We start from the raw sequence: 15,356 nt of genomic DNA, 5'->3' as shown, positions 1-15,356 counted from the left end.
CAGAAATAATTTAGGCATGGATCACCCTTCAGATTTTGTAGGAGATAACTCTAATACAAAGGAGAAACTACTGAGAATCATAAGAGTAATAAATATGTGAGCCTTCTGAGAAGAGATTGTTTCTAACCAGGGAGGTGATTTCGACGTGATTCCAATCAATCTCCAGGTTGTAAGCATGTCATTCATTCATTGACTCATCAGGTGCATATTGAGTACTTACTAGGTGCAAGGTGCTGGCCATACATTGGTGAACAAGAGACATATAGTCAACCTTTTCCCTTAGAAATGTACAGTCTAGTGAGACAGATAAATATGAAACTAATCAATACATATGCACACATATACACACACACATATATACATATACTGTATACACATGTGTGTGTGTATACACACACACACACACATATATATACATTTAGCATGGTATTTTTTAAAATGTTGGTATGTAAGAGTCAGAATGAGGGAACTGACCATGGGGGCAGCAGGGAATAAGAGATCAGGTCAGAAAGACTTTCTTGAGCTCCAAAATTAAACCTGAGAATGGAAGATTGAAAACTTGGGTGACAGATCATAAATCTGTTTGTTTCTTCTGAACCTTCAGGGGAAATGTGTTTATTTGTACTTTTTGCCATGTGTGGAGTGCTCCTTTGTCAACTAAAAATCTTCCTCCTTCAAATACTGCTTAACTTGTGTATACTTCATTCATTCACTTATCTCATGAGTCATTTCTTTGAGTGCCTTTATGTGCAAGTCTCTGTCCTAGGAGCTGTTTGCTGGACAGTTAAATTTGAGAGACCGTGTCTGACGTTTCTCTTGGATTGAGATGTTAGATGTCACTGTTATGGAAGAGCTAATGGCATGGTTCATTGTTTTCCATACAGGACAACAGCTTTGAGCAATTCATTATTAATTACTGTAATGAAAAGCTTCAACAAATCTTCATTGAACTTACTCTTAAAGAAGAGCAGGAGGAGTATATTCGGGAGGTAACGTTGAAATGCAATTTTTAAAATGTCCCTTTTTTACTCATAATACAAATTCTGGATTCAGAAGACTGTATAAACATGACCCTAAAATCAGATTTATCTAAGTTTAGCTATATTGTGTCTTTTGAACATTTGTTTGGTGTGGCACCTAAGCTAATTAGGATTTTCTTTGCTGCTGTGCTGCTAGTGCCCTGAAAAATGTGTGACACATTTTTGGTGCTCAATAAATATCAGCTTACCGACTGGAGTCTTATTGGATTTTAATGCAGTGATGTGAAATGATACTGTGTTAAGAAAAGTCTGAAGTGAATGGACAGACAACTGTGGTACATCCATACGGGGGCATACAACACAGCAGTAAAAAGGAACAAACGATTGATACAATTACATGAATGAATCTCATGCATTATGCTGAGTGAGAGAAGCAGACTCAAAGGCTACATATTATATGATTCTGTTTATATGTTGTTCTAGAAAAGGCAAAGCTGTAGAGACTAAGTGATAAAGACAGGCCCCAGTGGTTGCCAAGGATAGGGGGCCAGGAGAGTGTGTGACTGTAAAGGGGTAAGCATGAGGGAATTTGGGGGCGATTGGGTGGTAATTACATGACACTATGCATTTGCCAAAACTTAGAGAACTGGATACCAAAAAAAGTCAGTATTTCTGTTCAACCTTGAAAAGCACTGATTTTCTAAAAATTTATAATAAAAATAGGTAACATTTGTTCAGTGCTTACTATATGCAGGTATTGTACTAGTGCTCCGTAGGGACTACGTCAATGTAATTTAAAAATTAGAAGTAATGTTTACAAAGTCTTTTTATTCTTCATTTTAAAACACACGCTTGGCTTTCACCCTTTCGTTTTTTAAATAGTCAGTCTTTAAGTATAAAATTATTTATTTCAAAAAAATGAAAGGGAATTATTTTACTATATTTTTATTTTTGTTTCCTTTTCATTTATTTGCCTTAATATTTTAGTAATGATATTCCTCATTTTTGTAGTGTCATTTTAAGTCATTAAGGACACCGAATTCTCTTCTTTTTGTTTGTTTGTTTCTCAATATAGACTTTTCTAATGTGATTGTCATCCCCATTGACTTAGGAAAGTAACCCATTTACTTGAAAGCCAAATCATAAATATTTTCTTTTTCTTTTAGAATGATCATTATGCTTTAGAAACTTTTATACTTGTCTGACACATTTTGGTAACATAAACATCCTAAAAGCCAGATTAATTCTCTTCCTGTCTTCTCATCATAAAGAGAATGTCCAGACTTTGATCTCTACTTAAAACAATTTGTACAGATTGTCTAAAACACTTCTAAGAATATATAGGAAGACCCGTAGCTTGCTGTATGAATTAATTTTTTTCCCCTTAGAAGAAAAATACATGTTTACACTGATGGGCAGAATGTAAGCAAACACAGAATGATTCCATTTGGCCTCAGATTTGGCTTTGTAGGGCATGAGGATAGGTTCTTGTGTCTTATGTTGAAAATATTTTCTCTTTAGCACTAAACTGTTTTTATACATGAAATAGTTAACTGCCCTACATCCCGGGATTGACTCTAAAATTAATTTTTTCCTTGTGATTACAAATTAAGAAAAATCTAGTCCTTAGGTTCTTGGGATCAAGTTCTGACTTATTTCCTTATAAACATTGTAAATATACACAAAGTAATATTGACCCAAGGGCCTGTTGAGTAAATGTTTGGCCCAGGGCCAGTGAAGTGCATGGGAAATCGCCACAGATGGGAGAGTGGAATGGGAAGCAGTCTCAGAGCAGGTCAAGGGCGCTCATTTCGATCAGATCATGTTACTGGTAGACTGCTGCACTTAAAAACTTTGGGGACTGGAAGATGACATTGACGGCACTGATTTTATAAAGGAAATATTCAGAGAGGAAGTGAAATACAGTGAGATGGACAAAGGCGATTTTATGGCTGGCAGTGTTGTAGCATTGTTATATGGAATTTGATTTTGTTCTGTTTTGTTTTTCAGGACATAGAATGGACTCACATTGACTACTTCAATAATGCTATCATTTGTGACCTAATAGAAAATGTGAGTATTAGGTACAGTTTTCTAAAGAATTTCTTAATAATGTAATCATTACTTACAGATGCTCTCACTGCATTCAGTGTTAAGTGTTAGTCTTTTCACAGTTTTAACACTTTTCTGCAGGGGACTGCAGAGACCTGGAGACTTTATTATAGCCCTAAGGGATCATACACAGGTCTTGAACATATACGTAGACAGCTGGACGTTTTCATACTTAGCCTAGATCCCCTATGCTCATCCCATTGCCATATCACAGAGCGCATTCGTGATGTTCACATATCACAGTGTTCTCATATCAAGTCCGTAGATACACCAGCCTTTCTTGTGTTTTGGGAGCCGATGTCCAGTCCACAGCTCCTGGGAATGTGAACACTGGTCAGAGGAGGCACGGAGCAGCCATAAAGGTTTTTGCCAAAGCAAAATATCCATTTTATTTCTAAAACTCTAGCTAATTCTTAACATACTGTTCAACGGTTATTATAAAAAAGATAATTTTCATTGACGTGGAGAAAAGGGAACCCTTGTGCACTGTTGCTGGGGATACAAATTGGTGCAGCTGCTATGGAAAACACTATGGAGTTTCCTCAAAAAATTAAAAATAGAACAATCATAAGATCCAGCAATTCCACTTCTGGGTATATATCCAAAGGAAATGGAATCAGGATCTTGAAGAGATATCTGCACTCCCATGTTCATTGCAGCATTATTTACAATAGCCAAGATATGGAAACAGTCTAAGTCTTCATCTATGGATAAGTGGTTAAAGGAGATGGGATATAAATATATGAATATTATTCAGCCATGAGAAAGAAGGAAATCCTGCCATTTACAACAACATGGATAGACCTTGAGCACATTATGCTAAGTGAGATAGGCCAGACAAAGACGAGTACTGTATGATATCATCAATATCTGGAATCTGAAAAAGCCAAACTCATAGAAACGGTACAGTGGTAGTTGCCAAGGTCTAGGGAAGAAATAGAGAATGTGGGTCAAAGCGGGGGGGCCTAACCTTCCAGTTATAAGAGGATTAAGCTCTGGGGATGTAATGTACAGCATGTTGACTGTAGTTAACAACACTGTATTATGTACTTGAAAGTTGCTAAGAGAGTAGGTCTCAGATGTTCTCACCATAAGGAAGAAATGGTAATTGTTTTAGTGACAGAGATGTTAGCTAACTGCTACGGCTATATTGGTAATCATTCTGCAATATACGTGTATCAAATCAACAAATTGTACACCTTAAACTTAACGTTACATGTCAATATCTCAAGAAAGCTAGAACATTTTTTTATTAAAAGTTTTTTTTAGAAAACATGCTATTCAAGGATAAAGGGACAACCTCAGGAGCCAAGTTAAGTATAGGACCCCAGGTGGTTCAGGTATAGGTGTAGTTCAGGTGTAGACCCAGCATTGGTTCGGAGAACATATCTGGGGGACTATGTGTGTGTGACTTTGCAGGTGGCCACGGGCCATGGGTTTTTTCAGGTGACTCAGATATGTGTGTATATATGGGAAAAGACTTAAAGTATGAACAGCTGCTGGGTAATTTTTAGTAAGCTTTCTGAATCTAAGATTTTTGTTTTTACATGATATTCTGTAATTTATGGTAAATTAATTGATTGTAGGAAAACTGATTATGCCTGGAAACTCTTATGCTTAGGGTTACTAGTCATCCTGGCCTGGATAACAAAGTAATTAGAAACCATGCATAACCTTTATCGTCCTACAGTCTTTTACTGTCAGTAGTAGGCGAGTGCTGTGTTTCAGGACTGTAGTTACAGGCTCTAAATGTCCAGCAGATCACTTTCTATTGATCTTTAACAATCCTTTTGAAAATTATGTAATTAACCAGTTTTTTCTCTCTCAGTAATTCCTGAAAGATATATCTTTGATTAAATTGAACACTAAAAACAATATTCTAAAGCATCACTAGTTTTCAGTTAAAAAGTAAACTTTGTTTTGAAAAGTCAAGACAGTATTGGAATGTGAACACTGATATTCTTAAGCAATTCAAAATTCTAGTCTAACATCCAGAAAATCAGTAGATTTTTTGGAAATTTTTCCTGGTAAATTTTGTGGCCAAGGTAATTTGCTGCAGGGAGTTTTAACTTTCAGAAGTCATGACAATGTTTTCCTAAATATAACGTTGCACTTAATTATTTCTCTTTAAGAAGAGAAAAGAAGAACAGTAGTACTATACTTAATTTAACTAGATTTTCTAAGCCAGAATTCCCCTTGCGAATATGATGGAAGAAACTCATATGAGTTCACGTAGGAGCCTGGGTATTTAAAGGAAATGTTTCCTTCCAGTGTCTCCTAACAATAATGTTTATCCTGGGGCTATTATGAACACACCTGATTCCTGAAAGTCCACACTTCCCCTGGGTTTTGTGTGGATTGAATACATTCTGGTTAGAGGATGTTACGGCCTTGTGAGGAGAAGAGGAGAGGAACAGGGGACTTCCCCCGGCGGAAGTGGGTGGGGTCAGTGGTCAGTGGAGCGGGTTGTCCTCTTGGGATGGAGACATGTGGACCCGTAGAGGCGGTTGGAGGAGCAGCAGCCTTCATTTAGCTAAGTAGAAGATTCCTGATTTTTTAAATTCAGTTTAATGGGGCTCTCTGCTCACAGGGTCTGATACACAACAAATACTCATGTTTAACTTCTATTTCTAAATTTTATATAGAAGCAGAATTTTATTCTAGAGAGATATTCTTGAAACACAGCTTGATTGCATTGATCATTAAAAGCCACATCCAAAGTCACTTTTTTCCCCCCTAGAAAGTAAATTTTGTTTTGAACACATGGACAATTTGGAAGCATCTGATGCCAGTTTCTTTTTCAAACTCTGAATCTAATAAAGGCCTTAGAAGACCGTGATTTAGGACCACATGTTATAGAGACTACATTGTCACACTAGTTTCTGACTTTTAAATTTGTTTTTGAATCATCAAGGGCTAACTTGCCTTTTTCTAATTATGCATTTCAGTCATTAGCCAGCTACCGTGGCTAAGGTGAGCCCTAAGTCCTGTTCTGTGGGGGGAGCAGCGTGGGGGCAGGGGAGGACTGATACAGTGCCCCCCCCACCCACACACACCTGGGACACATTGGAAGAGGGCAGCCTTCTGTGACTTTGTGCTATTTGTTTTGTTTCTCTGCATTTTGTCTTAAGTGAACGGAACTTTCTTGTGGCTAAGTTGATTGCGTTTGATGGTGTAATTAGGAATAATTGTTAAAACAATACAGCGAGGAAGGAAGGAAACCTCTTGATTTCCTCTCTCCCAGAACACAAATGGAATCCTGGCCATGCTGGATGAGGAGTGCTTGAGGCCTGGCACCGTCACCGACGACACCTTCTTAGAAAAACTGAACCAGGTCTGCGCCACCCACCAGCACTTCGAGAGCAGGATGAGCAAGTGCTCGCGGTTCCTCAACGACACGTCCCTGCCGCACAGCTGCTTCCGAATTCAGCACTATGCTGGCAAGGTACCGGTGGCCATGAACACCCCCCCCCCCCCCCCCCCCCCGTCGGGCCTGCTACTCCCTCGAGGAGACTGTGCCTCAGAGGTGGCATTCTGACCACTGCCAGTCTGTGAGGATAAACTGAGCTGCCCAAATGGTAGAATCAAAAGAATATAGTCAATAATATTGTAGCAACTATGTATGGTGTCAGGTGGATACTAGATGACTTAAGGGGGATCACTTCGTAAGTTATATAGATGTCTAACCACTATGCTGTGCACCTGAAATTAATAGAATATTGAATGTCAACTGTAATTGAAAAAATTTTTAAAAATTAAATAATAGAATCAGTAAATGCTCAATAGAAATAGAATCTGGACCATGTTGAGCAAAATCTTATTAATGCTCATAGCTGAAAGGAAAGCCAGTGAACTTAATGAATGAGTTTGAATGTATTTTAAAAATTGATTTTATTATTTTCAAGCTGTAAGCTATCCTATAAAAAAAAAATCTGTCAACACTGATAATGGGATTTGCCAGTAAAAATTAAGAATCTCTAAAGACTTACAATGAGGTTTTAAAAGCACAAACCATTTAGGAAAAAAAAATTCTTAGATTTAGATTTTGTAACAACACTGGGAAAACACCTACTTTTAAAAAAACCATTTATTCATTTGTTTAATATTCAGGGGAATTAATTTTATGTTACATAGATATATAAAGATAATGTTAAAAACAGTTTTGACAATATAGTAATCTTGGGAATCCTAAAAGATTATTGATTGGAGTTAATACTTCCTTTGTTATAAATAAAGTTGCAAACTTCAAAGGGAAAAAATTCTTAATTATGTATTTATATTTAGTGAAAATGAAGTGTATAGTCCTCTTAATAACCTTTTATTTTAAAATGTTGAAACTTGGTACTTTATTTTCTTCATTAGCCTGTTATTAAAAGATATTTTTCTGGTGAATTTTGCTGCTCGCTTGGGATGTCTATGAAAATTTAGTGTTATCTCTGCTTTATTTCCTCTCCTCTATTTTTAAACAGACTAGAATTGGCACATATGAACTAAAAAATAAGAGTAAAACCTCAAAAATTTGCTCAAACACTAAAAAAAAAGAAAATCCTTTGAAAATGTTATGCTAACAATTTTGGAATTTATTCTTGCAGATCCTGAGTAGTAAGAGAAAGTATTTTGAACTCTTCTATGGTTTAGACACATGGAATTTAAACTTGGAGGCTAATTTGGTATTAGTGTGACTAATGTGTTGGGGATTTGATGGAAAAGAAGAGGCTGCTATATAGAGAGTCTTGGAATATTTTTAACAGTCGTGCAGAATGTCAGTGGTTGAGTCTCTTGTTGCTCATAGGTGCTGTACCAGGTGGAAGGATTTGTTGACAAAAACAATGACCTTCTCTACCGAGACCTGTCTCAAGCTATGTGGAAAGCCGGCCACACCCTCATCAAGTCTTTGTTCCCTGAAGGGAACCCAGCCAAGATCAACCTCAAAAGGCCTCCTACAGCAGGCTCACAGTTCAAGGCATCTGTGGCCACGCTGATGAAAAACCTGCAGACCAAGAACCCAAACTATATCAGGTATTTCTGGCTGAAAAATTTTCTGACAGTTGAAATGTGAAGGCCTCTCAAGGAAGATCACTTTCCTGTTTGCTTAAATCTGAGTATAGCCCAAACAGAGGATAACTAAAGTACTTACTGATCAAATAATACAGCATCTTGGATTTGCTTAAAAATTACTCCAGTTCCCCTTCCTCCCCCAAAATAAAGAATTTTAAAAAGTGAGGGGGAAGTATAGTGGGTGATAGGAATAGATACTTAATGAAATTGGGTTGTTGGCCCATGGGGCTTTTCAACCTCCTGTATTTTTAAATGTTATTAAAATCTATTAAATATTTTTTCTTTTTAATAAAATAAAATGTAAATTTTTTTGGTAAGGGTTTTGCAAAAAACTTTTGTTGGATTCATTTCAGATTTTTTTAAATGTTAACTTAGAGCACTGAAGCATGTGGGGCTTTAGTATAACTCAGGCTTTGGAAATATGTGCCTCTTTCTTCCTGGTGAGACTTACGGGCCCGGAGGAAGTAATGATTTCTAAAACATCCGAATTTTTTCAAAGCAATAGAAATAACTTGTAAAAGCCATCTGGTCTCTTTTTTCTACTTCTAGGGCATCTTAAATCTCAGATTTAGTAAAGACTAACTAGGAGCAGAGTTTACTCTGTGTATTTGGTGAACTAGATAATAGAAGGTGTGTGTCTTATGGGTCAGATTGCATATAGCACGCACACCCACACGTGCCTTCTATAGTTGTCTTTGAAATTCAGTTATGAGGAAGCTAGAGTGAAGAACATTTTTGTGTTTGACTTGTTTAGCTAATATTATCTTAGTAATATAAAGTAGATAAAATCCTCTGGTTTGATTGTAGTCAGGTTAGAACATATTGATTAAGTAAAAATCCTAGCTTCAAAAGAAGATAACCAGGAAACTTGTGATCAGTTTCTTTTCTGATTTTTTTTCCAGTTACATAGACATCATTTTTTTACATTAAAAAATTCTATATTATTTAAGTATAATTTACATGAAGTGACATGCACAGATCCTAGGTTAATGGCTCAGGTATTTTTTTCCCCGTTGTATACACTTTGGTAACCACCACCTAGGTCAAGACAGAATATTTTGTCACCCCAGAAAGGTCCTTCATTTCCCTTCCCTTTTAGTGGTTTTAATGTGTCTAAAAAGTCTTAATAAAGTCCAAAGTTATGAATATATTATATTTTTTCCTAGAATCTTTATAGTTTCACATGTCATATCGAGGTCTGTATTTTTCCATATAGATATCCTGTTGCTCTGTCACCTTGTATTGAAAAGAAAAAAATGTCTATTTTTCATTCATTTGCCTTGAGGACTTTATTGAAAATCAACTGAATGTATGTGTAGGAGTCTAGATCCAAACTCACTAGTCTGTTCTATTGCTCTATTTGTCTATCCTTAAGACAAAGAATGGGAATTACAAATGAAAAAGGAAAAGCATAAAAAAATACCAAAATCAAACCAGGCAAGATTTAATTGTCCACATATTACATATGTGTATGGAGCTTATTTGGTATAATCATAAATGTTTATCTGTATATTAATTAGAATACAGAGATTACCGCAACAAGATCCAAAAACAACAGTGGCTTAAACAAGATTCACATTTATTCCTTACTTTACTTCCAACTATAAGGACTCCTGGGCTTGTAGAGCAGCTCCTTCTGTTTGTGGCTGTGCATTTCCCCGGCGTTTCCCTCCCACATGGTCCTAGGTGGCCCTTCACCATGTCTACATTCTCAGCCAGCATTTAGCAGAGGAACAAAGGGAGAACAAATCCTTCCTATTAAGGGCACGCCCAGAAGTGGCATACATTACTTCCACTCTCATCCTAGTGGCCAGAAGTTTGGTCACATGGCCACACGTACTTAAAAAGAAGTCTGGGAAATGTAGTCTTTCCTTGGGCAGCAAAGTGCCCTGTTAAAAAGGAAGGAAATACAGGGCTATAGAGACACTCTGTTTTTAATCTTTTCATTGAGTATATACATAATAAAACATGGTAAAGTGTGTGAGTTTTAATTGTACAGCTTTTTGAATTTTTGCATACATATACACCAGTATAACCCATTCAGAACAAGATATAAAACATTTCCAGTATCCCAGAAGGTTCCCTTGTGCCCCTTCCCTATCAGTCTCCACTCTTAGCCCTCCCCAGAGGTAATAGCAGTACTGATTTCTAACCATAGATTAGTTTTGCTTGAACTTCATATAAATGGAATCAAAATGTGTACTCTTATGTCAGACTTCTTTCACTCAGCGAAACATCAGTGCTACTCATCAGGTTTTGTATGTATTATGGTTTATCTTTTTTTATTGTTGTATGTGTAGTGTCTTAATTTTTAGATTTTTGGAAAATGGTTTGAAATAATTTCAAAAGAAATGACTAGGATTCCCAGGAATAATAAGTAATTATCTCACCATGAAGTGATCGTCTGATACTGTGTAAAACACGGACAGGTGACATTCATAGAGACAGAATTTACAACCTAAAATCTTTGTTATACTTTAGGTGTATCAAACCAAATGATAAGAAAGCAGCACACATCTTCAGCGAGGCTCTGGTCTGTCATCAGATCAGGTACCTGGGTCTTTTGGAGAATGTCCGAGTGCGGAGGGCAGGCTACGCCTTCAGGCAGGCCTATGAACCTTGCCTAGAAAGATACAAGATGCTTTGTAAACAAACGTGGCCTCATTGGAGAGGACCAGCAAGGTAAGAAATTCATCAGTCATATTTAATAATGAAGTCTTCAAGCATACAATAACGTGTTATTTTTTTCACATGCTCTTAGGCAAAACAATTCTGCGAAAAGTTGGATATAATCTCTGTTTTGCACCTTCTTCTATCAGGACATCATTTTGTGTTAATCCTTAATTAATTATAGAAGTCTCAATTTTCTTTAAGGTCGAAATGGGGCTCATCACATCCACATTTGAAACTTACATGTCAATAGAGTTTTTAAAATATGCTGTGTAAGTTAGAGAGATTTAGGATTGATAAGTATATTTGTGTAGGGTACAGTTACGGAGGCATGCTGGGTCACTGCTCTTGGCTCTTTGCCTTTCTCTCAGTTTTTTCCCCCGCTTCTGGGGAATTAACCCCAGAGAGAGTCAGTGGATGGGGGTGCGGGTCCCACTTTTTACCCAGGTCTGCACCAATTGAGTAGATGTAGGAGCAGATAGGGCTCTCTCTTCATGCGCAGAGAGAGCTTGTGTGCTGGTGGGTGGGTCGCTGCCAAAGAGAAGTCAGGCCTTGTGTATGTAGCAGCCTTTTTCTGCTTTTACCAGTCAGGGAAGTTGCGCCTTTTCTGCAGGCTGTAGAAACTCTCCCAACTGCTACAGGAAGGCCTACATGCCTGTTTTACAGGCTGAGGGAGGAACTCGGGGAGTGTCATTTCACTAAACTGGTATTACCTTTACACTTTCACTGGACCTGGCCTTTCACAGCAGCACCAACAGTACTAGACACTCACCCAGTTTTACAAGAAGATAAACTCCAGACATATGGTGTTGTCTCCGATATATAATTTAATACCCAAATAATGTGGGATCTTGGTACTGTTTCAGTTCTCATGACTAATTTCCAGGATATTATGGTCAGTGTGTACCATAATACACAGAACAGGTATTTGATCTCTACCTGACACTTGATCCACAGGCTGGTGGGTTGAAGTTTAGTTTTCAAGACTGATGTTGGAACCAGGGTCCAGGATAGAGGTCAGAGCTAAGCCTAGGCCTTGCTCCCACCATGTATTGCCCATGTCCCATTGCACCCCATTGCTTGTCACTTAGCACTCTCTCTCAGGCTTTGTCCACACACTGGTGGGCAGAAGCAATGTTTAAAATGTGTTTAAGAATGAACTGAGTCTGTTCAAAATAGGTCTGAGTTTCTTACACACCTTTCTGGTCATGGTTGGCACTTAGTTATGGGTATATTTGATACAAGTATTGCCTCTGCTAATGAAATCAAGAAATTGGCTTTAATGCCACATTTCCTTAGAATATCTAGTTCTAAACTCAATTTTACTTTTTAGCATTTACTGGATTTGGTTTCATTTGTGTTCAGTCTTAATTATTTGATAGAAGGACGCTTACTGAAAGAGCAATTATACTTGGAAATGAAACTACTATTTTTGGTACCACTGAGAATCTGATATCATGATTTAAGATAAGATAAACTGTTTTTGTAACTCAGAAAACTCATTGCTTTTATTGATTTTTATAGGGCTGGTGTGGAGGTTCTGTTTAATGAATTAGAGATTCCTGTGGAAGAATATTCCTTTGGTAGATCAAAGATATTCATCCGAAACCCAAGAACAGTATGTAATCAAAACCTTTCCACTCTGAACTCAAACTATAATCATATAGGGAAGTTCTTAAAGGATGTTTAACTTTAGAACATTACCCGAGATACTACCAAGAATGCCACATTCTTGTATTTATCTTCAGATGTCCAAGAGGATGGGCAAGTAAGGGGTCATGGAAGGACGTGTATATTTCTTATAAAACATCAAAGTCTTTGATCGAATAGGTTGTACAAGAGGGAAATCATAAACTGTTCATACAACAACAAAACTGCCTTAATTCATAGGAATTGGGGGTAAATTCAGTCTGTATTTTTAATATTTGAATTATACAATAATTTAAGGAAAGAGAATCCTATTATTTAGAAGTTCATGAAAGCACTCAAATTTTTTTTAAGTTAAAAAGAACACTTAAAATTCTACTTAGTAGAACTTTAAGGGAGTCTTTTTATAAATGAATAAACTAGAATGAAGTATAATTAGTCTAGCAGTTGATTGGTAATTTGGAAATTCAGAGAATTTGGAAAGTGTTTAAAAGAAACTTTGCCAGCTCCTTTTTTTCATTAATAATTGTATCCTCAGATAGGGTGAAGGTAAACCTAAGCTGAGTTCAGCCCTTCTCTGATTCGTCATAAATGCTGAATCACCAGAATCTAAATTGCGGATGTTGCATGAATTCATCAAAAGTTTTCCCATGGACTGTTATTTGTATTATCTATAATTAAGACAGTTTTATTTTTTCTCAATATGGTTTACTCCACTATCATGACATCTTACCTCCTGAGAATATCTTTCTTGTATGCCATGAGTGTTTGTTGTATTTTTAATTAACTCTGCTATTATTTCTTATTAGCTATTCAAATTAGAAGACCTGAGGAAGCAGAGGCTCGAGGACCTGGCAACTCTCATTCAGAAGATTTACCGGGGGTGGAAATGCCGCACACACTTCCTGCTAATGAGAAAAAGCCAAATTGTGATTTCTGCCTGGTACAGGAGATACGCCGTAAGTCCCCTGACATTTTTAACCTGTCATGACAATGCTCACTTACTGAGTATGTCTTTTTTTTTTTTTTTGCCCAAATATATCTTTATTGATTTCAGAGAGAGGAAAGGAGAGAGAGAGAGAGATAGAAACATCAATGATGAGAGAGTCATTGATCTAGCCCGCAACCCGGCATGTGCCCTGACAGGGAATCGAACCCCGATCGCCTGGATCCCAGGTCGACACTCAACCGCTGAGCCACACCCAGTCGGGCTGTGTATGTCATTTTTACATACCTAATTCTCCCATCAACATGGTGAAGTGGGTGCTCTTATGGTTCCTTTTTAAAGACAAGAAAACTAAGTCATGAATCTTTAAGTAACACAGTTGCTAAGTGGCAGAGATGGGATTTGAATGTAGCACTTCTTCAGAGATCAAGTTCAGAGTGTCACACTGCCTTCCACTGGTGTAGATGTAGTGGGACGTCTACATCTTGACTTCGGTCATCAGACCGAAAGAGACAGTGTCCTTTAACCCTTTGACAATGGTAGAGTTAGTTTTTCAAAATAATTGGTTGCTCTCCATTTATTGTAGCAACACTGAAAATGGCTTTAATTCCAGAAAGCTGATGCCGCATTTTAGTAGAATTTGGGGTTTGGCTAAAGGGTTGAATTTCCTTTAGTCCTCAGATATTTGGCCCTGTTAACTGTTGGGAGAAGATTCAATAATAAAGTATGTCTACATAATTGATAAGGAATTTCCTTACGGAATTTCCTTTCTCATTTGATTATAGCTGTTTTGTTGGAGTCCTACCACAGGTCTGAGGGCATCTGCAGGTTTGTCTTCAGGCTACCTTGAACTTGGGTTGTGTTCCCACAAAATGAATTTTAGTAATAAAGGCGCTGCTTTCCAATGCTTTTTCACTAGAGAATGAGTTGGAAAATGAATTAAATTTGCAGTCCAATTTCCTTTAGGGTTATTCTTCCTCTTTTTCAGCCATAGAGAAGTTTTGGTGTAAGTTGGTGTATAATCAGGACATGATTTATGCTGACCTATGCTCCTGTAATACATTTTAGTGTATTATTTCCCAGTTTTAGAAGTTAATGAGATTCTTAAATGATTAAGCTAAAGAAAAACTACTTGAGCTTTTCAGAGTACCTTTAAAATTGCTTCCTCTAGTTCAAAGAGTATAACCAACAATACAGGTGTCAAAGCAGGAACCTATCCAGCCACGTTAATGATAGAGTCGTTCATATGTATTATACTTTAGGGCTCATATGAGGCATGAGCCCTAGAAGTAAGAAAGGCCTCTGGGCATTGAGTTTGCTGAGGCAGCTCTCGGCCTGGAACCTTCTGCTGGGAGCCTCACTGGTCTTTAGCCTTCCCCACCTAGAAGTGACTTCTGAGGCATCTGAACCAACTCGAGTGTCTCCCCGGATACTTTCTGTATTTTACACGGCTGGCTAGTGTCCATGGCAAGTCCTTGAGTACAGGGACAGAGTCAGATTCATGCATATATCCTCATGGTCCTGTTAAAGGACTTTGTACAGAGTAGCTCAATAAATGAAGTTGAGTCGATTGATAGACATTTACTTAAATTTGCTAGCTGATTTCCCAGCTTGAGGCAGAGTAAAAGCAGAAAACCGAAAAGGAATTGGGGGTGTTAGAAGCTGGCCCAGTCAGTGGCATGGTGAGAAATGGCACCAAGAAGAGAGAATGCAACCCAGACGCAGGAACTCCGTGTGTCTTCACTCACTGTGCGTTGACCTGCACCTGCCGTGTGCTGGACCTGTGTTATATAACAGCACAATACAAAGAAGAGATGTTTATGATGGTGGGTCCCAAGCCATTTGGAAATTACTTGGTTATATGTGGCATCCTTGAAGCATACTTTGGGCTAACTGTACAGGCGTACCTCAGAGATACTGCAGGTTTGGTCCCAAAGTACCGC

The 15,356-nt window shown here is 37.6% G+C and overlaps 1 protein-coding gene across 1 annotated transcript in view; it reads left to right on the top strand.

The window, feature by feature from the left end:
- The window catches only part of MYO1B (myosin IB), a 150,340-nt gene that overhangs the window by 112,251 nt on the left and 22,733 nt on the right, over window positions 1-15,356 (top strand). Inside the window, exons 14-20 of the mRNA XM_087819692.1 lie at window positions 885-989; window positions 2,991-3,053; window positions 6,337-6,537; window positions 7,885-8,111; window positions 10,632-10,832; window positions 12,345-12,438; window positions 13,277-13,426. Of these exons, the coding sequence (XP_087675818.1) occupies window positions 885-989; window positions 2,991-3,053; window positions 6,337-6,537; window positions 7,885-8,111; window positions 10,632-10,832; window positions 12,345-12,438; window positions 13,277-13,426 (1,041 nt within the window). The remainder of the gene's footprint in view (window positions 1-884; window positions 990-2,990; window positions 3,054-6,336; window positions 6,538-7,884; window positions 8,112-10,631; window positions 10,833-12,344; window positions 12,439-13,276; window positions 13,427-15,356) is intronic.

The sequence above is a fragment of the Miniopterus natalensis genome, chromosome 8 (assembly GCF_054644295.1).
Source record: "Miniopterus natalensis isolate mMinNat1 chromosome 8, mMinNat1.hap1, whole genome shotgun sequence".
Lineage (NCBI taxonomy): Eukaryota > Metazoa > Chordata > Mammalia > Chiroptera > Miniopteridae > Miniopterus > Miniopterus natalensis.
The sequence above is the reverse complement of the archived record's forward strand: the minus strand, read 5'-3'. Positions and strand labels throughout refer to the sequence as shown.